Below are 23,388 nucleotides of genomic sequence, written 5' to 3' on the forward strand. Positions count from 1 at the left end.
ATGAGGACTCAGGTTGTATCCCTGGCCTCGCTCAGTGGGTTAAGGATCTGGTGTTGCTATGAGCTGGTGGTGTAGGTCGCAGACGCGGCTCAGATTCCACGTTGCTGTGGCTGTGGCATAGGCTGGCAGCTGTAGCTCTGATTAGACCTCTAGACTGGGAACTTCCATATGCTGCTGGTGTAGCCTTTCCCCCCGAAAAAAGACACACACACAAAAAGCAATATATGCATATTACAGAGTTTGGGAAAAACAGTAAGGGAAAGGGGCAAATTACCCATCTAGTTACCTAAAGACAACTATTTGTTAACATTTAGTATTTCCTTCCAGTATCTTTTTCTTCACAAATGATTTTCTTTAATGTAGTTGTACTTTTTTACCATGTTAACATTATGTTTTAATGTTAAAAAATTAACTGAGATTTACAAGTTACTAGATTAAATAGTTGCTTATGATCAGTACTAACATTCAGCTTCAGCAACTATTAATAGGTTATGATTCTTCCACCACTCCCTCTTGCTCCTCCTTTTTCCCTTGGGCTGGAGTATTTTTAAAGTAAAACCTAGACATCATATCACTTCTTGCAAATACTTTACTGTGCATTTGTAGCAGATAGACAAATATGGACTATAAGAATCATAATATCATTAGAACACTGAACAGAATTAAAAATTCTTTAATATCATTTAATACCCATTTGTGTTCCATTTTCCCTGATTGTCTCAAATGTCTTTTCAAGGTTTGATTGGATCAGTGTTCAGAGAGATTGACTTACATCAGTGTTTCTTCAGGCTCTTCTAATCTAATCCCTATCCTTCTTCCCTTTTTTTACTTTATGCCTTTTCTTTTGTTCTATGCAGCTTCCCACAGTAGTCTAGATTTGGCATCTTTGTGGCATCATTTAGTATTTACCTTTATTTCCACATTGTGCCTATAAACTAGTAGTTAAATATAGGATCTGATTAAATTCAGTTAAAGTTCAACTTTTAAATTTTTATTTTTATTGTGGTTTATGTGGTAAATATGAATATTAAATAACTTTATAAAACATTTTGCCAGTTGACTGACAAATAACAATGTAACTTTCAAATTTTAGAATCTTAACATTATTGAACTTTGTTTCTTACTCATGTAGTAGTCTGATTCTAGTGTTTATCATTCCCACGGAGGTGCTTTTTCTCCATCTGGTGATTTAAGAACCCAGGGTTTTTTCCGCTTTGTGTCCTTTCACCTCATAAGGGCTTGGAGTTTAATCTGTATATACTTGTCAAATGGGGAGAAAAGAGCATAGGGAAACACACTTACTTTGTAAATGCCTTGCTCTGGAAGTGATACATGCTATTTTCCCTCATATTCCCTGAACAAGAACTAGCCACATAGCTCAGTGAGTTGCAGGAGGAGCTAGGAAATGTAGTTCAATACATACAAAAACTCAAAAGAGGAAGCACAAATTTTGGGGAATACATCAAAATTTCCCTCCTTAGCAGTGATAATAACACTTTCCCCCCTTAGCAGTGATAATAACAATACTTTATTAATATTTGCTTACTTTCTGCCAGACAGTATTTGATGTGATTGATAATTATATATATTATATACACACACACATACATATATATATAACTTTTTGGGGTTGGAAATGTTCTCATACCTATATCAGGAAACAGACACGGAGGATGCTCCAGAATATATTTTACAAAAGACTTCCTTTTGACAGAAACTGAATCTTACTCTGATTTTTAATAAGAAATAGTAAATTGTATTTATATACAATACTAAAGTGGAATGTGCATGGAAATGTAGATTAAAGAATAAAAATTGTACTAATTTTAAAAACATTGGATGTATCATGAAATACATCATGCTTCTTTTACAACCAATCCCATTTTAAAAATTTTCACACATGAAATTATTTCATGACTAGTAGATGTTTTCAAATACAGTTTTTAATTGATAAATACTAGACATCTGATTGCTATATCATATGTTCTTATCATGTAAAGAGATAATTCCCAAAGATAATGAAAAGTCAGTTTTCTCTATATGCCAGTGCTTATGATTTGGATTGCTTTAACCTAAAGACTTTGTTAATTTCTCTCAGTCTGCTTTGATTTGAGCAAACCAGGAAAGGGTTTATTATCTATTTGATGACTGAGTAGCCTACTTCAGGCCATTAAAAAGTATTACTTAGAATAACTGAAAATTTGCAAAACTGCTGAAGTTATTTTTTATTACAGACTAGCTAGAGGACACAAGAGAATATACACATATTAAAACATGAAATCATTTTTTTTTGTCTTTTTTGTCTTTTTCTTTTGTTGTTGTTGTTGTTGCTATTTCTTGGGCCGCTCCCATGGCATATGGAGGTTCCCAGGCTAGGGGTTGAATCGGAGCTCTAGCCACCGGCCTACGCCAGAGCCACAGCAACGCGGGATCCGAGCCGCATCTGCAACCTACACCACAGCTCATGGCAACGCCAGATCATTAACCCACTGAGCAAGGGCAGGGACCGAACCTGCAACCTCATGGTTCCTAGTCGGATTCGTTAACCACTGCGCCACGACGGGAACTCCGAAATCATTTTTCATTTCCATTTCTATACTTTTTTTTTTTTTTTGGTCTTTTTTGCCATTTCTTGGGCTGCTACCGTGGCATGTGGAGGTTCCCAGGCTAGGGGTCAAATTGGAACTGTAGCCACTGGCCTATGCCACAGCCACAGCCACAGCCATAGCCACGGCAACACGTGATCCGAGCCACATCTGCAACCTACACCACAGCTCATGACAACGCTGGATCCTTAACTCACTGAGCAAGGCCAGGGATCGAACCCACAACCTCATGGTTCCTAGTCGGATTCGTTAACCACTGAGCCATGATGGGAACTCCATTTGAACAACCTATCTGATTAAGCCCCTATAGGTTGTGTTTTCTGTATAATATGGCCAAATGCAAGTCTGATCCCACACACTATAAAATTACAAACATTGTAAATAGTAATGTTTAATTTTTGGTTGACAAGATCAGTTGTAGAATGAAAGATGACAATGTATAAGAAATGGAAAAGAGATGTACTGATTTCATGCTTTTAACATGTACGAATTCTCATAAGTGTCTTTTTTCTTTCTTTTTTTTTTTTAACAGAAGTCTTTGTGTCCTTGCATCATTTCAGGAAGTATCTAAAGTTTGGCTGTCTCCATTATTCAGCTTTTTTTAATTTTTGTTTTTTAGTGTTAGACCTGCAGTACATGAAAGTCCCCGGGCTAGGGGTCAAATCAGGGCCACAGCTGCCGGCCTCCGCCATGCCACAGCAATGTCAGATCCAAGCCGCACTGTGACCTACACTGCAGCTTGAGGCAGTGCTGGATCCTTAACCCACAGACCAAGGCCAGGGATGGAACCCGTATCCTCCTGGATACTAGTCAGGTTTTTAACCCTCTGAGCCACAATAGAAACTCTGATATAGCCTTTTTTTTGTGATTTTTTTGTAATTGCATAAAGCATTTCTATGGTCCAATCTCAAATGTGTGGAAGAAGATATATTCAGAGAACCTTGCTTTTCATTTTATTCCCTTTTACTTTTCTCTCTCCCTCTATAATAGATAACTACTTTTATTGTTTCTTGGTTTTGGTTTATCCTTCCATTGTTTCATTGTGAAAATCATACAAAGTGTGTATACACACATGCACACACTATGCACATACACACATGTAAATATATCCTTCTCATTTTGACATGAAAGATAGCATATTATACATATTCTGCACACTTGCTTTTTAACAAAATATCACTTAACAGAATATTCAGAACATCACATCATAGGAGGATATGGAAATCTTCACTCCATTTTATGGGGTTTTTTTGTTTGTTTGTTTGTTTGTTTGTTTTTTGTCTTTTTGCCATTTCTGGAGCTGCTCCTGAGGCACGTGGAGATTCCCAGGCTAGGGGTCAAATCGGAGCTGTAGCTGCTGGCTTACCCCAGAGCCACAGCAACTCGGGATCCGAGCCGCATCTGCAACCTACACCACTTCTCACGTCAATGCTGGATCCTTAACCCATTGAGCCAGGCCAGGGATCAAACCTGCAACCTCATGGTTCCTAGTCGGATTTGTTAACCACTGAGCCACGACGGGAACTCCTTCGCTCCATTTTATATCTGCATACCAATTCACTGACTGCATCCAGTCTCCTGTTGATGAATATTTGAGTTATTTCCGGTATTTACTGTTACAGATGGTGTGATGAATAGCTTTGTGTGTTTATCACTTCAGTTTTTTGCCATTTAGGAATTCTCTTGTGGCGTAGCAAGTAAAGGATCTGGCATTATCACTGCAGTGGCTCAGGTCACTGCTGTACCATAGGTTCCATTCTGGGCCCAGGAACTCCCACATGCCATGGGCATGGCCAAAAAAATAGTAATTTTGTGCCATTTATATTTAGAATAGATTCCTAGAAGTGGAAGTAGGTCAAAGTAGATGGATCAAAGAGTAAACGCCCTCATGAGAGTGGAATTAAAAATAGGCAGTTTCTGCATGATGGTAAGTGCTGTGATAAGGTCTTCTCTTGCTTTTTAATCATGAGCTATTGTCCCTGTTGTCACTTTCTCTTTGTAATTAGAGGAAAGGAGGCTGGGAATGGGAGTAGCTTGAATGGGTTGTTCCTAGTATGTAGAAAATTTTAAAGGGCAGAGATATGAAATTTTTTTCCGTATTCCATATTTCTTTAATCAGAAGAAATTTTTTAGAGAGCAGAATTCCTTGGGCAGTTGGGTATAAGTGAACATTTTAAAAGGTATTTTATTTTATGAAGTTGTTTTTTGAAGCTTTATTCCATTTTATCCTCCTAGCAATGAGCTGGATTTTACTTGTGCTCCTTGCCAACACTGGATATTGGCCGACTTAAAAAAAATCTCTATCTTTATTATATTTGCATTTATTTGATGTTCTAATGATTACTTCCATTTCTATGAGTTCTTTATATAGAAAAGACATTAATTACTATTTATTGCAAACATTTCTTTCTAAGCTCTGTCTCTTTAAATTTTATGTTATCTTGTGTGTTGTCTTTTTTGTGCTTTCTTATTGCTTATAAGTTAGGAAAGCCTTCCTCCCAAGATTTGATAAATGATCAGTTCTAGTTGCTTCTAGATTTTCTGTGGTTTAACTCTTAATACTTGATTTTAGTCTATTTGAAACTCATCTGAATGTGGAATGAGGTGAAACTTTAAACTCCCTTCACCCAACCACCAATTTGGTCATCACTCTTCGCAGCTCCAAATAATAATCCTCTATTGTGTTATTTAATTACACATCCTATAGAATATTTTAAATTCTACAGGATTAATAATATATTAAATTCCACAGTAATTTGTTTCACTGCTCTGATGTATTTTAATAATAACTTTATACTTTTGTATCAAATAAACCCTTTATTTCTTGTTTTCTGTAGGGTGCCAAATGCATTTTTTTTCTGAAGAATAATTAACACAACTGAAAGTTGTAGTGTACCAGCCTTGGCCTGGAATGTATCTTAGCAATTATATAGTCTAGTAGTTTTTAACTTACTGGAGAGAAAGGGAAGAAGCATATTGGAATCGTCTAGGGGAATTTATTAATTTTTTGACAACATATTTTCAGTAATCATATTTATCTTTTTGGCTCCAGTAGGGTGAGGTGGGAAGCTATAGTAATTGTTTTCTAAGTGATTGTTAGTGGCCTTTTCTTCCATTGACCTTTAAAAACAGCAACAGAGTCCAGCCTTCACTTTTACAGTTGAAGCAATGGACTTGTGTGAGGTTACATTTCTTTTTAGGGGTAGAAATTGGTTGAACTCTACTTTTAGGGGGATGAGTTTTTCTTAGTTGAAAATACTGAGAAAATTTAATAGATACAGACTCATATTGTTGCTAGCTAATATTTGACTTAGATAGTTTTCAGATTTGCCAAATGCATCCGTTCATTGGTGGAAGTGCCAAAATCGTTATACGGATGTTTTCTAATACATCTCTGCTCCAGTAGTATGGCTTTCTCTCCAGGTTTGATCACTAATTGAAATGTTTTTAAAGGAATATCTAGGGAAAGGTTCTTTTCCTCTTCTTATGCAGAATTTATTTATGAAGAGCTGGGGAAGAACTGTCTTGAAGGCTTCTCTGCTTTTCCTTCTTAATTCAGTAAGTGGGAAAGTTTGGGAAGTGGCAGGGAAGGCTGTTTTTAGGAGGTAGAAGGATCTTCCTTATGGCTCCTATGCTGAGGTTATATGTAGGAGAGTTGATACCTTATTTAGTACCAAGTTGCCTTAAGTACAGTTTGTTGGTAAGTTTTATCCTCCCAAGCTTTTCTAAATTTGGTTTCTATAATCCATTTTATTAATTGTATATTAACAGTATTTAGAATATTAAAAATTAAAGTTCATGAATTTGTTAATTATCCTTTTTTCCCTCTGGATAGACCAAACTGATGTTAGCTAAAGATAAAGTTAAAGTAATATGAAGAAGGAAAATTAGAAAATTGACAAATTCTGAATTTACTTATATGTTTATCCCTGTCTTGATGTATGTGAATATCTGCAAATCTCACCTTATAGGCTTTGGAGTCAGGTTCAGAGTTAGTGGTAGGGGAGAGTGAGATTAAAAATAGCTAACCTTTGGAGTTCCTGTCGTGGCCCAGCGGAAACGAATCCGACTAGGAACCATGAGGTTGTGGGTTCGATCCGTGACCTCACTCATTGGGTTAACTATCCAGCATTGCTGTGAGCTGTAGGTTGCAGATGTGGCTCGGAGCTGGTATTGCTGTGGCTGTGGTGTAGGCCGGCAGCTGCAGTTCCGATTAGACCCCTGGCCTGGGAACTTCCATGTGCCCTGGGTGCAGCCCTGGAAAAGGCAAAAAGGACCAAAAAAAAGCTAATCTTTAGCGAGTATAGACTAACAACTCTGTGAGGAAGATTCTCTTATTAACCCCATTTTAGAGATGAGGAACCTGAGGAATAGAGAAGTTAAATGTGACATTCCACAAATTGTAATGAATTAATAGAATTTTAACTACTTTAGGAATGCATCTATAAATATATTCTGCTAGTCCTGGTTAACTAAAACATATTTTATAGATTTATATAATGTTCATTTTTATTTTATAGCTGATAGCTAATGTATTTTAATGTATTTGAAATAATATTTTATTACTGAAGTAAAATACCATTTGGCTAATTCCCTCAAGTATAGGGTTTTGGTTCTCAAGAAGAATGCACTAAAAATACAATGGAAGTATTTTTTGACCTCTGTGCTGAAATGAGAAGATAGCAAATGTTTAGGCTTGCCACACATTTTGTGGATGATTTGCTTAATTTCCCATTAAAATGGGGCTGTAATGTTAGTTGTTAGTTAACGTAAATGTTAATTGTATACTTGGGGTCACAGTCAACTTATATAAGCCATGGTAACTTACTTGAGGAATGTTGAAAATAAGTTTGGTTTTTTTCAGTAAAATTTAATATATTTTGTCAATGGGTGACTTACAGTTCAGAAATAAAAATGAAGAGAAATGCTTTCAACTTCTAGAGCATTCAGAGACATTTCTTCATTACTCCATTGCAGAAATGTAGACAACCAGCTTCCTGGGCAAGCTGTTCCGGCTGGATTCCCAGTGTACCCTGCTTTCAGCCCATTGCAGCTGCTGTGGTGGCAACAGATGTATGCTCATCAGTATTATATGCACTAGTAAGTTAATTTGAGTTCATTTTTTTACTCACTGTGATATTTTCCTTATTTTCTTTTTTATTCTGAGTAAGTTGATTTGGGATTTCATTGACTGATGTATTTCAGTGGTTTTAAAAAATTAGTTTAAAATGATTTGGCTAAAGGAAAAAGTGTTCACATCCAATTTACATCAGCTTAACCCATTTTAGCAGCATTATATTTAGCTGTACTCAGATCATTTTCTCTATTTAAGAGGAAAAAACTTTACTAGAACATTTTATCTAATGAAGAGGAAAACACTGAAGACAGTGTCCCTGGAAGGCAGCAAATCTACTTGAAGGTCGATGTTGAATGAAAAAGGGGATAGAAGGAATCCTGTCAGGGAGGCGCAGACGGGGTGGCTGTCAATATTTTAGTCAGTTTTGCTTCTGGTCAGCAGAGAACACTCTTAGCACCAAATACAGTTTCTCGGCTTTCTTTCTTCTGTTTTCATTTAACATTTCTAGCTTTTCTTTAATACTCACCTCTTCTTGTTTCTGAGATTCTGTTATTCTCTTCATTCTTTCTTTCTAACCACTCATTTTATGTCCTTTGATAAGCTGTTTTTTTCCCTTTTTCTAAATGGTGACATGTTTTGTTCAGTTAGACAGGTTTTTGTATACTTACCATGTGCCTTATGATACTCAGTCTGGTAGGAAAGACAGATTCAGTCCTGGGCTAGTCCTCTTGGATTTCCTTCTTCTTTGGCCTTAGTTTTTAATCTCTCTGTGATGACTCCCAATTCTTCATCTCCTGTGCCTCATTTTGTGTCTCCACTTAATTGTTGGAGATTTCCGTAGAGAAATTTTCCTTTTCCTTAAATTCACTGTGTCTAAAATTTGATTCTTCTTGACTTCCTTGTCAGTGAAATGGTCTCTTCTTAATCATCCTCCAAGCTTTTAACTTTAATCAGCTTTGATTCAGGCTTCTGTTATCTCTGAACCCAACAATTTACCAAGATGAATTAGTATGTTGTTTCTAGCTTCTGTCCTTCCCTATATCCTACGTAACAATATTTTGCAGATCCTTTTTCATATTAGACTCACTTTACTGCAATTACTCTTTCTCCTTTTAGGCTCTTACTATATATTTCATTGTACTTACTGCTGGGTTACCTTGCTTAACACACAACTGAGTCCATCATTCTCCAACCCCTAAAATATCTGATGGCTGTCTTGCTTACAGTGTGAAGTGTGCATCCTTATCCTTCCTCTAGACCTTACTCCATAAGATTATCCTGCATTGTCAACTTCATATCCTAATGCACTCCTATATAACCCCTTGGCTCCAGGCAGGCTCTTCATGCCATGGTAATAGTTATCATTTGAGTGACTGCTTTGTCTGTAGTACTCTGCTAGATGCTTTATACCCCTTGTCTTGTAACCTCATAAGAACTAAGACTCTTGGTGGTTTTCTTTTTTTTTTTTTTGGTCTTTTTAGGGTCACACCTACAGCATATGGAGGTTTGCAGGCTAGGGGTGAAATCAGAGCTGTAGCCAGCAGCCTATGCCACAGCCACAGCAACGCCAGATCCTTAACTCACTGAGTGAGGCCAGGGATTGAACATGCGTCCTCATGGATACTAGTCAGATTGATTTTTGTTTTCTGCTGAGCCATAGACAGGAACTCCAAGATTCTTATCATAGGTTGCTACTAAACCATAAAATCTTATGCACATTATTTAACTTCTGAGCCTCAAGTTCTCGCCTTTAATGAAATGGCTCACCTATGAATCAGAATGTCCATGAGATAGGAAGTGTTTTGGAAACAAAGATGTCCTCTACATACTGTCTTAAATAGGCTTTTGTAGCATGGAAAAGTTCTATTTTATTTTGCTAGCTTGATTTTAAAACTTTTTTTGGTTTGTTTTTTTGTTTGGGTTTTTTTGTTTTGTTTTGTTTTGTTTTGTTTTTAGGGCTGTACCTGTGGCATATGGAAGTTCTCAGGCTAAGGGTCTAATCAGAACTGCAGTTGCCAGCCTACACCATAGCCACAGCAACACTGAATCCAAGCCACATCTGTGACCTATGCATGGGAACTCCTAAAACTTTTTATTATAGAGAAATTTCAAGATATAAAAAGAATAGTAAAATGAATCCATGTGTTCTTATCACCCAACTTTTCAACATTTATCAATTCATGACAGTCTGGTTCCCCCTACCCCCCACCTTGCTGAATAATTTAGAACAAATTTCAGACATATTATCATTTTACTGGGAGTCTTTTACAGGAAAAGTTATTCTGACTTGCAAGAAATCAAATTATAAGCAAACTTTAGGACCACAATTCTTTTTAAGTTGACAAGAATATACCAGTGCTCTCCAGATGGAGTTCCCAAAAGTCAGGATTGGGCTTGAGGGATTGTTATCTGGAATTTAGTTAATATTTTAAGATAGTAATACAAGTCATTTATCACTGAGAGTGGGCACACAGGGTTATGATTAATATACATTTTTAGACAAAATTTTAAAACATGGGTAAGTGTGTTGGAAAAAAAGACCCAGTCATTACATTACAATTTAGTGAAAGAGAGAAAAGATAGGAGTTAACATGGTGTTCCTATCTCTTCCCCTCTTCCCTGCCATCCTAGACTACCAGGCTAGGGGAACATCCTTTCCTGAGCTACTTCTACCATCCAGGTTGGCTCCACTTTCCCACTGGGATTTATGCTAGGAAATGTACAGGAGTTGTGATATTCCCTATTAGATTTATGAAAAATACATATGGCTCCCCAAGAAGTTTTGAAAAATAGGACATAATATGATAAAGGTTTTTGTCCTTTTAATATTTATTTTGGTGAATATTTCAGTCAAGCTGCAGTTTCAGCACAGGCCACATCAAATGCCAACTCAGCCCAGCCTGCTGCTTCACAGCCTCTAAACTTGGCACACGTTCCTGGAGAAGAACCCCCACCAGCTCCAAACCTAGTGGCCCAAGAAAATCGACCCATGAATGAGAACGTTCAAATGAATGCACAGGGAGGTCCAGTGCTAAACGAAGAAGACTTCAATCGAGACTGGCTGGACTGGATGTACATGTTCTCACGAGCTGCAATTCTCCTTAGCATTGTATACTTCTATTCTTCCTTTAGTCGCTTTATCATGGTAATGGGAGCCATGCTACTGGTTTATTTGTGAGTGATGTTCATTCACTTTTTGTGGTTTCTTTTAATTACTTCCTAAAACTATTCATCACAGAATCTGGTGTGTGGTAGTGTGTTCTGAATGTTGAGTGAAGGGACATGAATGTTGGGCTTCTGACATCTGGCATCAAAAGCAAAGCAGGTTATGTGTAGTAAGAATGTTTATCAGTTGTCTAGAAGCAGATTTTTTTCCTTTGCTGTATTTTATAAAAATTGTTATAGACATGCTCTATCAATTATTTAGAACTTGAAGAGCATGTGATGTAGTCTTACACAGGATATTCTTTTTTGTTAATTACAGTTATCAATAGTAGGTCCTATAGGCATAGGTCAGATTTTTTTTCTTCATGAGTAGACGAACTTTCAGTTGCCCCCTTTACCCCAAGAGGCCAACAAATATATACTTGAATTTTATTTTGAATAATACCAAAAAATGTCTGATATGTCTTGATATCTTAGTATGTCTTAATATCTAGTATAGACCCCATTAAGCTCATGATAGACTTCAGACTTAAATTGATTCCTTTTGCTTTTATTGCTTTGAGAGGGGTAGTTCTTGGCCTGAAGTAGATTTGGTTTTTTCATTTATCGTAATTCTAATCATTTTTATCTTGTAGGACACTAATGCTTTATAGGTTTACATATAAAATAGTTGGACTTACTTTCTTTTCTCTTTATTTTACTGAATAGACACCAAGCTGGATGGTTTCCTTTTAGGCAAGAGGGAGGTCAGCAACAGGCTCCCAACAATAATGCTGAAGTTAACAATGATGTGCAGAATGCAAACAACCTAGAACTTGAAGAAATGGTATGCTAATGAGGTTTTTGTATACTTTAAATAAATATAGATGTTTCCTCAGCACTGTATGAGACCAGCACAATCAAAGAATCTTGAGGGGTTCCATAGTATTCGTAGAATGAAGTGTGAAGAAAAGTTAAAGTTCTCACGTGTAGTTTCATCTGGGAGAACTTAGAACATACTACCGAGTCAGTCATATATTGGAATTCAGTGGAAAGAACTAACATCATTCTTCCTAAAAATAGCCTAGAAAGAAAATTATGCAAAAAGTGAGAATTTATTATTTAAATTGGCAGTTATCCCTTTGAACTTGAACAATGAGGAATTTATCAGTTTTGGACTTAACAAAGGTTTCTAATGACCAGATAGATAGTTCCACCTCTCTATTATATGCTCATATTCCTTCATTCGTTTTAAATTTTTTTTAGGGCTGCACCTGTAGCATGTGGGAGTTTCCAGGCTAGGGGTCAAATCGGAGCTACATTGCTAGCCTACACCACAGCCTGTGGCAATGCTGGATCCTTAATCTACTGAGCAAGGCCAGGGATTGAACCCAAATCCTCAAAGATAGTAGTTGGGTTCATTAACTACTGAGCCACAATAGAAACTCCCTTATATTCCTTATTTGGGAAGAATTTAACTCTTTCCTTTTCTGTCATGAGTTAATGCTGACTGTTCAGATCACTTAGGAATATGTTTCTTGTTTTGTTTGAAAGGAGCGTCTTATGGATGATGGGCTTGAAGATGAGAGTGGAGAAGATGCAGGTGAAGATGGCAGTGCAATTCAAAGGCCTGGATTAATGGCGTCAGCTTGGTCTTTTATCACCACCTTCTTTACTTCACTGATACCAGAGGGGCCTCCCCAGGTTGCTAATTAGACCTGAAAAACTGTGCCAGCTGCAAAGGAGGGTCTGAATTTAGGAAAGTGTTTTAAATAACAGTGCAATTTCAAAAAATTTATTACTTTCTTTTCATCATCATGTACAGGGGTATTTTTTTCTTTAAGCTTCTCATGCATATGAATATTTTAAGCACAAGTGGACTACTAAATGTGTGATTTTTTAAAAAGGTCCTAACAGAACATAGCGTAACAGTATTGGTCTTCCAGGTTTTATTAATTTCATTTATGCGTATTAAACCAAGACAGGCCTGTTTGTGTAGCTTATTTCTTTAAAGAGCTGCTTCACATATAAATGTCTATAGCTAATAGCCCAGCCCCTCAATGTATAATTTGAAGAAATATATCTATTTTCTGTGAATTATCCTGAAAGTTTTAAACTGAATGACCTCATAGTTTTTAACAAAGAATATTATTTACCTGAAATGTGCTAGTAGCATCTTTCCCAGCCATAAAGCAATAAACTTCTCAGTAATCTTAATTTTGAAATTTGAATAAATGGAAACTTTCTATTTTAAGAGCATGCACCCCATCAATTGGAATTAGTACTTTAAAAAAAATGGCAGCTCTTCAATGGAATTAACAGTGATATAAAATGTTTGATATGGGCAGTACTTTTATAAAATAAGATATGCTGGAAATCACTCCCTGTAATTTTTTAAAATAAAAGGTCAATTATGGTAAACTCTCTTATGGATATTTATTCAAACTCTTCTGTAAAGTACCCATTACATGTAAAAATATATGTAAATTTCAGTAGTTGTTGGATTGCTAAAGTCTTCAGGGTCATTTTTACCTCTGGATATCTTGTAGTTCTCAGGTGGTTTGAAACTTCATTAGTTTATTCAAAAATCCCTGTGAAAGTCAATGCAATATTTCATAAGAAAGGAGTAAATATCTTATATAGTAGCCAATTAAAATTGAATAAATGAGAATAGGAGAACATACCATGGAGGAACTTTATCTCACATGAAATGTATTATAAAGTTATATATGGTCCTGGTACAGTAGTATATGATTAGATAATAGAATAGAAGATTAAGAAGACGTCTATGAATTGTTCTCTAAACTGTTTACTTATAAAGTTTACATTTCAAGGAGTAATTGGTTACCCCTTTGAAAAGTAAAATTAGCTTTCTGTTTATAGAGGTCAGTCAGAACATTATGACTGAATAGGAGTAGTTCAACAATGAAAATGCTGATAGAAAATATAGATGAATACTTATATAATATTAGGGTGATAAAATACCTTTATGGTGGAATCCTTAAAAGAAAAGGTTGTTTGTGTGTGTGATGTTTGACATATATAATTAAAAGACAAACAGGAAAAATGTAAAAAAGGTGAAAAGCAAGTCTTAAATTGAGCATTAAAAAAAAAAAAAAAAAAAAGGACAAATCCCCAGTAGGAAATAGGCAATGCTAATCTCTTAGTCAGTTTAGACAACAAACTACTGCAGACTGGGTGGCTTAAACAACCAATATTTATTTTTCACAATCCTTGAGGGTGAGAAGTCCAAGACCAGGGTGTTAGCACATTCGGTGTCTGGTGAAGCCCTTTTCCTGGCTGGTAGTTGGCTGTCTTCATACGTCTTCCGTGGCAGAATCAAAGAAGCTCTCTCCTGTCTCCTTTTATAAGGACACTGGTTCTCTTCATGAAGGGTCTGCCCTCATTCCCTAATTACCTCCTAAAGCTCCACCTCCTAATTGGGGGATGATTTCAGTATTTGAATGGGGGGGCGGGGGACACAAGGATTAAGTCCAGAACAGATTACAGACATGGACAATAACCATGAAAAAATTTAATGTGTACAAGTTTAAACTATCAAATTGGTAAGATAATAATAGTGGGAAGGTATAGAAAAATGTAAAATACTAGATAGCTTTTCCAGTGAGTATCAGATATTTGAAATGTGCGCAGAATTGTCCTGTGTCATCTTGTTGCTCCTATAATAAAATCAGACTCCTAAACATGGCTTTAGCAAGTCCTGAAGGGGTGGGTCCTTGCAGCCTCTCAATCTGTGTTTCTCTTTAGGACCTCTGTTTTAGCTGGGCTGTTTTTCCAATTCCAGCACTCTGTCCTTCTAGCTCTAGGACATGTATAATTGCAGTTCTTTTTGTTTGGAACACAGTCCCTTCCTTCTTTGCCTTGTTAACAGTTACTAGTCATCTGATCTCAGCTAATGGCCCTTGCACTTATTAACACTACTGGCATTTTACATTCACTTCCTTATCTGTCCCTCCTACAAAACAGGAGAGCTATGAGATTAAGGAGTGAATTTATGCTCAATAGGATATTCCCCATCCTAGTCGAGTGCCCAGTAGTTAGTTCAGTACTGAATGAGTGACTGAATATGTGCACATCCTTGAACCAGAAAAAGGTTGGAAGGGTATCATGCATGTGTGAGATTTAGCTTTTGAGCTATTCATTGCATTGTTTATAAGAGGAAAATATTAGGACTGACAGAGTTCACCAGGGTGAGCTATGGTACATCTATATACTTTTCAGGTCCATGATTAGGGAGGGATGGCTTATTTCAATGCTGATGCAATCATTGCATCCAGAGGAAAAGTCTGGATTTTAACCTGGAAGCTAAATAAATGGTCAAAGCTGGAAGATATGTTCCATAAGTCAGATCCTAAAATAGAGTGGGTGGATAGAGCAAGAGTGCAGAGATAGGAGATTGATCAGTGTCTTATCTTCTGTTAGGAGCTGGACAGGGGAGAACTGGAGCCATAAAATTCACAGAGGGGAACATCATTGGGAGGATACCCATCTGAAGGAAATGAGAAGGTCTCTGCATCCTAACTACAGGTTAGGGCCTAAGGAGAACAATGCGGGTCATAGACTCCCCCTGTGAAGGGCTGTTGCTAAGTGTTCTAAGAACACTGGGTTATGTTACTTGATTTTTATTATCTTCCCTAGTTGTTAATTTCCTCATGTTAGTCTTACCTTCAGTAAATCTATCGGAAGCCACGTTTTGGTGTCTGTTGTGTTTTATAGATGATTAAGAGAGGGGCTGTGTCCATGCTGAGGCCAGATGGTGTCTAGAGGGCAGAAATAGCTTGGAGGTGGTTTTCAGATGGCAAAAGAGCAGCACAGAAGCCCAGACGTTGGTCTCTAGGCTAGATGGTGACTAGCAACAATCAGGATGGGATATAAATCCTTCCCAGGACTTCTCCCAGTGCTCACACATACAATAAAGACGAGACTTCCCACAGTTAAGCAGTATGGGTGAGAGGGTTGGATTCTGGTAGGTGAGCAAAAGGAACGAATGATCCCAAGGGCTGAAGAACTGGAGATATTTTTATCATAGTTTGATGCCACCAACTATCATTTTTCTTAGTTTCTTTGGCACTCACTCCATCATCACCATTGAAATTTGGCTTTTCACATTAGGAGGAAAAAGGCTGTATTTGGAGCCTCATTAGTACAGCCCCATGGCAGTTTTTGTTTCACTGAGAAAAAACTACATACAGTGTGCTGATTTTGTATATCAGCTTTCTGTAAATCTGGTATAAATCAGACCTGAAGGCCTGTTGTATCTGGAATTGTGTTACTGGATCTGCAAGACTGCAGCAAGCTCTGGAATGTGCTGTTTTCCACTACTGATCCCTGGGTGTCCCAAGAGGCTGCAGACTCACCTCCCTACATGGCATCACACGCTCTCACTGCAACCTGGGAAAGAAACTGGCTGCATGGTGGGTACAAAGCAGGCTAATACTGTATTTTGTATCTTATAGGTAAACAATATTTTGGATGTTTCAATATTTAAACATTTAAAAGTGCCCACTTTTTAAAAAATTTTAAAATTGTGATAAGAATGTTTAATATGAGGTCTGCCCTCAACAGATTTTTAAGCGTATAAAAACATTTAAACAGAACATTTAAAAACAAAGAAATAAATGATGGTGCTTCTTGAACATAAGTGTTGTAGAGCAGTACAAACCTTTTCTTCCTTCCTTCCCTCCCTCCCTCCTCTCCTCTCTCCCTCCTTCCCCTCCTCTCTCCCTTCTTATTTCCTTTTTTCACCCATACCTGAGGCTTTTGGAAATTCCCAGGCCAGGGGTTGAATTAGAGCTGCAGCTGCTGACCTATGCCACAGCCAGGGCAACAAAGGGTCTGAGCTGCATCCGCAACTTAGGCTGCAGCTTTTCAGCAACCCTGGATCTTTAACCCATTGAGCGAGTCCAGCAATCAAAACTGCATCCTCCATGGACACTATGTTGGGTTCTTAACCCACTGAGCCACAACGGGAACTCCAGCAATGCAAACTTTTTTTAAAATAGTATGCAATCTTTGAAATAAAGTTTTTTCTTAAAAAGAGAGCCCAGGATAATTAGAGTTCCTGTTGCAAAGCACCTGGAGCTTCTCTGCTGTCCACTCTTAGTAAGTGGAAAGCTTTCCCCAGTACAGTGACGCCACAGCCCTAATGGGGGAGGACAGCAAAAGACATGCCTCTCTTTTCCAGAGCAAACTTTGGTGTTTACTGTCTCGAGTTACACTTGGGGGATAAGCCCTTGAGGCCTCAGTCTACGGGGCTAGTTTCATGAGTCTTCTTGCCAAAGTTTACTCCCTTGATCCTGCAGTTAAATTCTAACTCTCTTACTCCAATTGATCAATTTTCTAAAATAAACATACTGATGCCTGCATAAACTATTTCATGTGGTGCAGTAAGCCATTCCACCCAGGTATTCCAAAGCCCTAGGAGACTTGGGAAAATTAAGGTATAATTATAGGGTATAGGGTCTTTATCAGTTACCACTCCTCACAGGTGAGCATAGAAGAGAGGCTGCTATTATGTGTTAATTTATATAACATAAAAACTATTATAATGCTTAAAAAAATTGTTATTATTAACATTTGAACATTTGTTATATTCCTGGCTCTGTGCTGAGTACCTGAGTACTATACCTACCTATATTAAAAAAAAAAATCCTTCAAACAACTCAAGGTAGGTGCTACTATTACTTCCATATGCCAGATGAGGAAACCAAAACTCAAAGAGGTTAAATAGCTCACTTAAAGTCAGATAGCTAGTAAATGACAGAATCAAGTCTATTTCAGAATTTGAAATCCTTAAAATTAATTATTCAAATAAAGCATGTAAAGACTTTAGCTTCCAGCAGTGGGTAATTAGCTTGTTTTGCACCAAATCATTTGCTGAGAAAACTAAAAAAGTGAGAATATAGATGTATAGTAAGACATCAGGAAGCTATCAATAAAGCAGGGGTCAATATTCCACACAGATGAGACTGACCTTTGGTGCCACATTTTACCCCTAAAAGCACTTGTTAATTCGAGAGCAAGTGGCAGAACCTGAGCAAAATTTTTGGTAGACTCATAAGGAACAAAAATGAGAGTTCTGGCTACACCAAGAAATGTCCTTTAAACACTGTAGGCTTTCTGTTAGGACCCAAAGGGCTGTCCCTTGAGTGAAGGTGAGCTGGAAATGAGTCTGTCCTCACTAGAACTGAAGCCCAGCCTCAAGTCATCTCAGTTCTTAATTGAATGAGGCAATTGGCCCCAAACCTAGTGGACAGCCACAGCAAAAATAAATCCCCTCTAAAGCAAGTTAACATCATGCAATTTCTCAAACTTTTTCTATAATTTTTTAAAGTCTGTTAATCAATAAAAAAATAACAAGGAATACAAAAACGTAAGATTTGACCAAAATGGAGAAAGTGAAAGAAAACCCTCAGTTCAGATATTTTACACTATCTGATAGAAATCTTACAATAACTATGATTAAAATGTTCAAGGATTTAAATGGAGAAATTTCAGCAGAGAACTGGGAATTTTATGAAAAAATTCTAGAATTGGAAAATAATATAGCCAAAATTAAGAAATCAGCAATTGCTTTGATAGTCACCGTTTGAGAGAATCAGTGAACTGAAAGACAGAAAAAATTGCAGAATGATGCTGCAGGAGAATAGGGCAGACACAATATTTGAAGAGCTGATGGCTAAGAATTTTCCAAAATTGAAGAAAGTCTTTGAGCCACAGATGTGAGAAATGCTGTTGACTTCCAAGTAGGATAAATACAAAGACTATCACAACTAATTACTTTAGAATAAAACTGCTAGAAAACAAATTTTAAAAGTAGCCAGAGGAAAATATACATCACTTCCAAAGGAGCCACAATATGTAAGCCTAGTAGGTGATAGTTTCAAAGAGCTTACAGAAAATAGCAGCCAATGTGGAAGACTACGTGCAGCAAAAATGCCCTTCAAAAGACATTTTTAGGCAAATTAAAAGAGAATTTGTCACCACTGCAAAGTAATAGAAGTACTAAAGGAAAATAGTAATGGGTGTTTGGGCAGAAGGAAAATGATCACAGATCACAGCTTGGGGGTGCAGGAAGAAACTGAAAAGCAATGGAAAGGTAAATATTTGCATAAATCTAAAAAGAATATATAACAAAACTTATATGCTTTATGAGTCTTACATGGATAAACAATTAAAACACACGACAAAAAATAGTATGTAAGTCTGATGGGACATAAGTGGAATTGAGTACTCTGATGTCCTTGAATTGTCTTGGAAATGGAAATGGTGAAGGCACTGACTTATATTAGAAATGCATAAGGCAGGGTGCATGTTGCAATTTCTGTGATATTTTCTAAAACATAATAAAAGAATGGAAAACTTTTGTTAAAAGAAACATAAAATTTTAAAAATTGAAGAGAAGGCAAGAAAGAAGATAAAATAACAGAGCAGATAGGAACACACAGAAAACAAAAAGTTAAGAAGGTACAGTTAAATTCAAAGGTATTGGAGTTCCCGTCATGGCTCAGCAGAAACGAATCTTACTAGTATCCTTGGGGACACAGGTTCAATCCCTGGCCTCGATCAGTGGGTTGAGGATCCGGCATTGCTGGGAGATGTGGCGTAGGTCACAAACATGGCTCAGATCTGTCATTGCTGTGGCTGTGGCACAGGCTGGCAGCTGTAGCTACAATTCGACCCCTAGCCTGGGAACTTCCATATGCCATGAGTGTGGCCCTAAAAAGACAAAAATAAAATAAAATAAAAATTCGAAGGTATCAGTATCTCTACATCAAGCATAAATGGACTGAATATTACAACTTAAACACAATATTGTCAGCTTGGATAAAATACAAAACTTAATTCAATGACACTTAAAAATAACATGCCTTAAGTATAAGGAGACAGAAAGGTAGAGAGTAAAAAAATGGAAAAAGACTTCTCAATGCAAGTATTCATCAACAGGAAAGGGAGGCACCGGAAGGCAAGCAGACTTTAAGGTAAAAAGCATTACTAGAGTAAGAGGACTATTTCAAAATGATCAATGTTCACTTCACCAGCATATGCAGCTCACTGAGATGTTTGAACTCTTAGTGAAGCTCAGAAAGGCTGCCCAGGCCCTGCCTCACCTTGGTGATGCACCAGGAAGCTAATTCAGTCAAGAGGCACCAGATTCAAAGTAAGTATTTGAAGATTGTGTGTGTGTGTGTGTGTGTGTGTGTATGTGTGTGTGTGTGTGAGAGAGAAAGAGAGAGAGAGAGAGAGGGAGAGAAATACAAAGGATGGAGTAGTAGCGGTCAAAAAACAATAAATGTAAAATGTAACATTTTCTTTTTAAAAATCAAATACATGCTGGCTCAGAGCCTCCCCACCCTATCTACCCCTGCTTTTTTGAGTCAGCATCATTAAGAAGTGTTATTAATAGCAGTTCCTTTGTGGCACAGCAGGTTAAGGATCTGGTGCATAGTTGCTGCTGTGTTGTGGGTTCAATTGCTCTCTAGCCCAGGAACTTACACATGCCGTGGGGGCAGTTAAAAAAAAAGAAAAAAAAAGGAAATGTTATTAATAATAGATAATACTTATCAGATGCTTAATGTTCTAAGCACTTTGCAAGTGTTAATTTATTTAATCCTCTCAACAACCCTAGGAGGTAGGTATCTTTGTTACCATTTCTGTTTTACAGATGGAAAACCCAGCCACTGGCAGAGCTGGTGTTCAAAACAAGGCAGCCACCTGCCAGAGCTCTTGCTCTAAACAGTACCACACAGCTCTCTGGGTTTTACAATCTGTCGGACTTGTTGGATAACCATTATTGAACCTCTCGTGAACTATCCCTTCTGTTTTGATGACTCTAGGTTGTCATGGAAATTGTGCAAAAGGAGTGAGAGAGGAGCATGAGAAGAAGCTCATGTTTACTGGGGGTCTGCTCTGAACCCCGTCTTCATCAAGACGTGTCACAACCTTACATGTAGATACTATTAGTCCTATTTTAAAAATGAAAAAAATAATGTCCAAGGACATGCAGAGACTTAGCAAGTCTTACTTTGAGTAAGAACAGTAAAAAGGGATTCTTTCCTGGTCCCTTTGATTCCATTGCCTCTTCTCAAAAAACCACACTGGCTTGTTACACTATGAAATTAGAGTGAATTGATTGAATCTTGCCATGTTGCTTCTTCAAGTTTCTCAGCCTCTGCTAAATAACTAGTTATTTCTTCAACAGTGTGACAGCTGAGGCAAGGATGGGTGGCTGCACTTTACTACTTTTAGCACTAGATGGTGGTGTAACATCACGAGCTCCACTGCTGTACACCCTGCCCGAGGAAGGTGATTTCAGAGCCTGGGGGCACTGGAGGGCAAAATGCTACTTCAAAGTAGCTTGAGAAACTATGGACGAAAGGAGGCCCTCTCTTGGTCTTCACATCCTGGTCATTGATGCTAAACTCTGGGAAGGCTAGAGAGGGTGACCCTCACTCAGCTTCAGGATGTGAAACACTGACAGCTGCGTGTTTCTCAGACGGTCTTGGGTTGAACTCCTGGCTCCATCAAGCCCTGGTGAGTGGGCACCAGCTTACTCACAATGGGCTCCCCTACCTACAGAAGGTTGTAGATTTAAAACTCAGTAATCCTGGCTCTAGTGCTGTCACTGCTGTGGCTCCGGTGGCCTCTGTGGTGCATGTTCAGTCCCTGGCCCCAGAACTTCCTTACGGAATGAATGTGGCCCCAAAACTCCAAAAAGCAAAAAACCTCAGTAATCCTGTTGGTATACAGTCTGTTCCTGCTCAGCTACTTTCCTATCCTCCTCCTGCCCCTTCGGGGGACTGGCTTGAGGTTACAGCAGTCATGTGGGATTAGAACCCACATCAAGGATATTTTCTGATGTGCTGTTTATCAACTATCTAAAGAGCTGCCTTTAATAAAACTGGTTTGGAGGATAGTCATAAACTTGAAAGGTTTAACAGTTTTGACTCTGAAAAAGTATTACGGGCATGAGAGACAAAGAAAGATAAAGACCTACTTCATACTGGAGACATGGCAACTAGATGCAATGGGGGAGCCTGGATGGGGATCATGGACCAGAAAAAAGGACATCAGTGGGACAATTGGTGACATTTGAACATATTCTGTAGATTAGTTAAGAGTACTATTTCAAGTTAATTTCTTGGTTTTGATCATTGTACTGTGGCTACGTAAAATGCTAATATTTGGGGAAAGGAAGAGTGTATAGGAATTTTTTTTTTTTTTTTTGGCTTTTAGGGCCGCACACACAGCATATGGAAGTTCCCAGGCTAGGGGTCAAACTGGAGCTACAGCTGGCGGCCTATGACACAGCCACAGAAATGACAGAAATGAGCCACGTCTGTGACCTACACCACAGCTCATGGCAAAGCCAGATCGCCAACCCATTGAGAGACACCAGGGATCAAACCTGCATCCTCATGGATGCTGTTCAGATGAATCGCTGTAGGTCACAGATGCTGCTCGGATCCCACATTGCTGTGGCTGTGGTTTAGGCCGGCAGTTACAGCTTCAATTCAACCCCTAGCCTGGGAACTTCCATATGCTGCAAGTGCGGCCCTAAAAAGCAAAAAAACAAACAAACCCACAAACAAAAAATTGCATATGATAGTCTAGATTGAAAAAAGAATACCAAATTATTGGATGAGTATAGTTATGTAAGAAAACTGTGCAACAAAAAGCTCTGTGTAGCATTTGCCAAGTTTATCCTATGCCCAAGTGTTCTTTAGATCATCATTTTGAAAAAGAACAATAATTTAGGCATAATCTAATTCATCTAACTTAAGTTTAAGAGAAAAATAAAAATACGTCTCCAGTTATAAATGAGATCCTTTTCTTCATCTAGATTAGTTTTAAAAGTTCAAACACAGATGTAGTAAAGCTGATTCAATTCAGCAATACAGTTGGAAGAACTGAACACATTTGTGAGTAAGGCTGGAGGAGGGGAGACTGAAAAGGCAGGGCTGTGACAGGGAGAGGGACAAGGTTCATTTAGGTCCAGTGGCTGGAGCTGGAACAGACAGCAGGATTCAGTTATTTGTCAAGTGAATGTGAGATAACACCTGAAATTTCTCCCTTGGTGTCTATGAACTTACATTTCATCATCTGAAAAGAAATGACAAGATGTTCCATTACTATATTGTCCCTTTCTTCCCAGGACTTTCCAGGCATCAGGGCTTTCTCAGGAAGACAGAAGACTCACCTAGGAAGGTGGGCAGACCCACCTTACCATCTCTCGTCTCCTCTTTCCCTCTGAAAGGGCAGACCTCCCCTTGTTACCACAGTAAGTTCAGTCCTCCACTGTTTACTCTCTCAGTGAAGCGGCCATGTTTGAAAGTAGAAAGACAGTGTCCCACTTCTCAAAGAGGTTTAATTGTCTTACAACTATTGCTCTTTGGGGGTGCAGCCAGGGCAATGGAATCTCAGATAACAGACACAGATAAGATGGACAAAGAAAGATTCAAGAAGGAGGTTAAAAATGTCCATAATGAACTCACATTATCTTGAGGAAACCTCTAATCGAATGAGAATAGATTTTGTTGA

At 37.9% G+C, this 23,388-nt stretch overlaps 1 protein-coding gene across 2 annotated transcripts in view; it reads left to right on the forward strand.

The window, feature by feature from the left end:
* The window catches only part of HERPUD2 (HERPUD family member 2), a 41,797-nt gene extending 28,549 nt beyond the window's left edge, over positions 1-13,248 (forward strand). For both annotated transcript variants that reach the window (XM_047763084.1, XM_047763085.1), the window contains 4 exons: positions 7,584-7,706; positions 10,534-10,857; positions 11,557-11,674; positions 12,382-13,248. In XM_047763084.1, coding sequence (XP_047619040.1) covers positions 7,584-7,706; positions 10,534-10,857; positions 11,557-11,674; positions 12,382-12,543 — 727 coding nt within the window. In that variant the 3' untranslated portion in view covers positions 12,544-13,248. The remainder of the gene's footprint in view (positions 1-7,583; positions 7,707-10,533; positions 10,858-11,556; positions 11,675-12,381) is intronic.
* Positions 13,249-23,388: the final 10,140 nt, after the last annotated feature.

The sequence above is a fragment of the Phacochoerus africanus genome, chromosome 16 (assembly GCF_016906955.1).
Source record: "Phacochoerus africanus isolate WHEZ1 chromosome 16, ROS_Pafr_v1, whole genome shotgun sequence".
Taxonomy (NCBI): domain Eukaryota; kingdom Metazoa; phylum Chordata; class Mammalia; order Artiodactyla; family Suidae; genus Phacochoerus; species Phacochoerus africanus.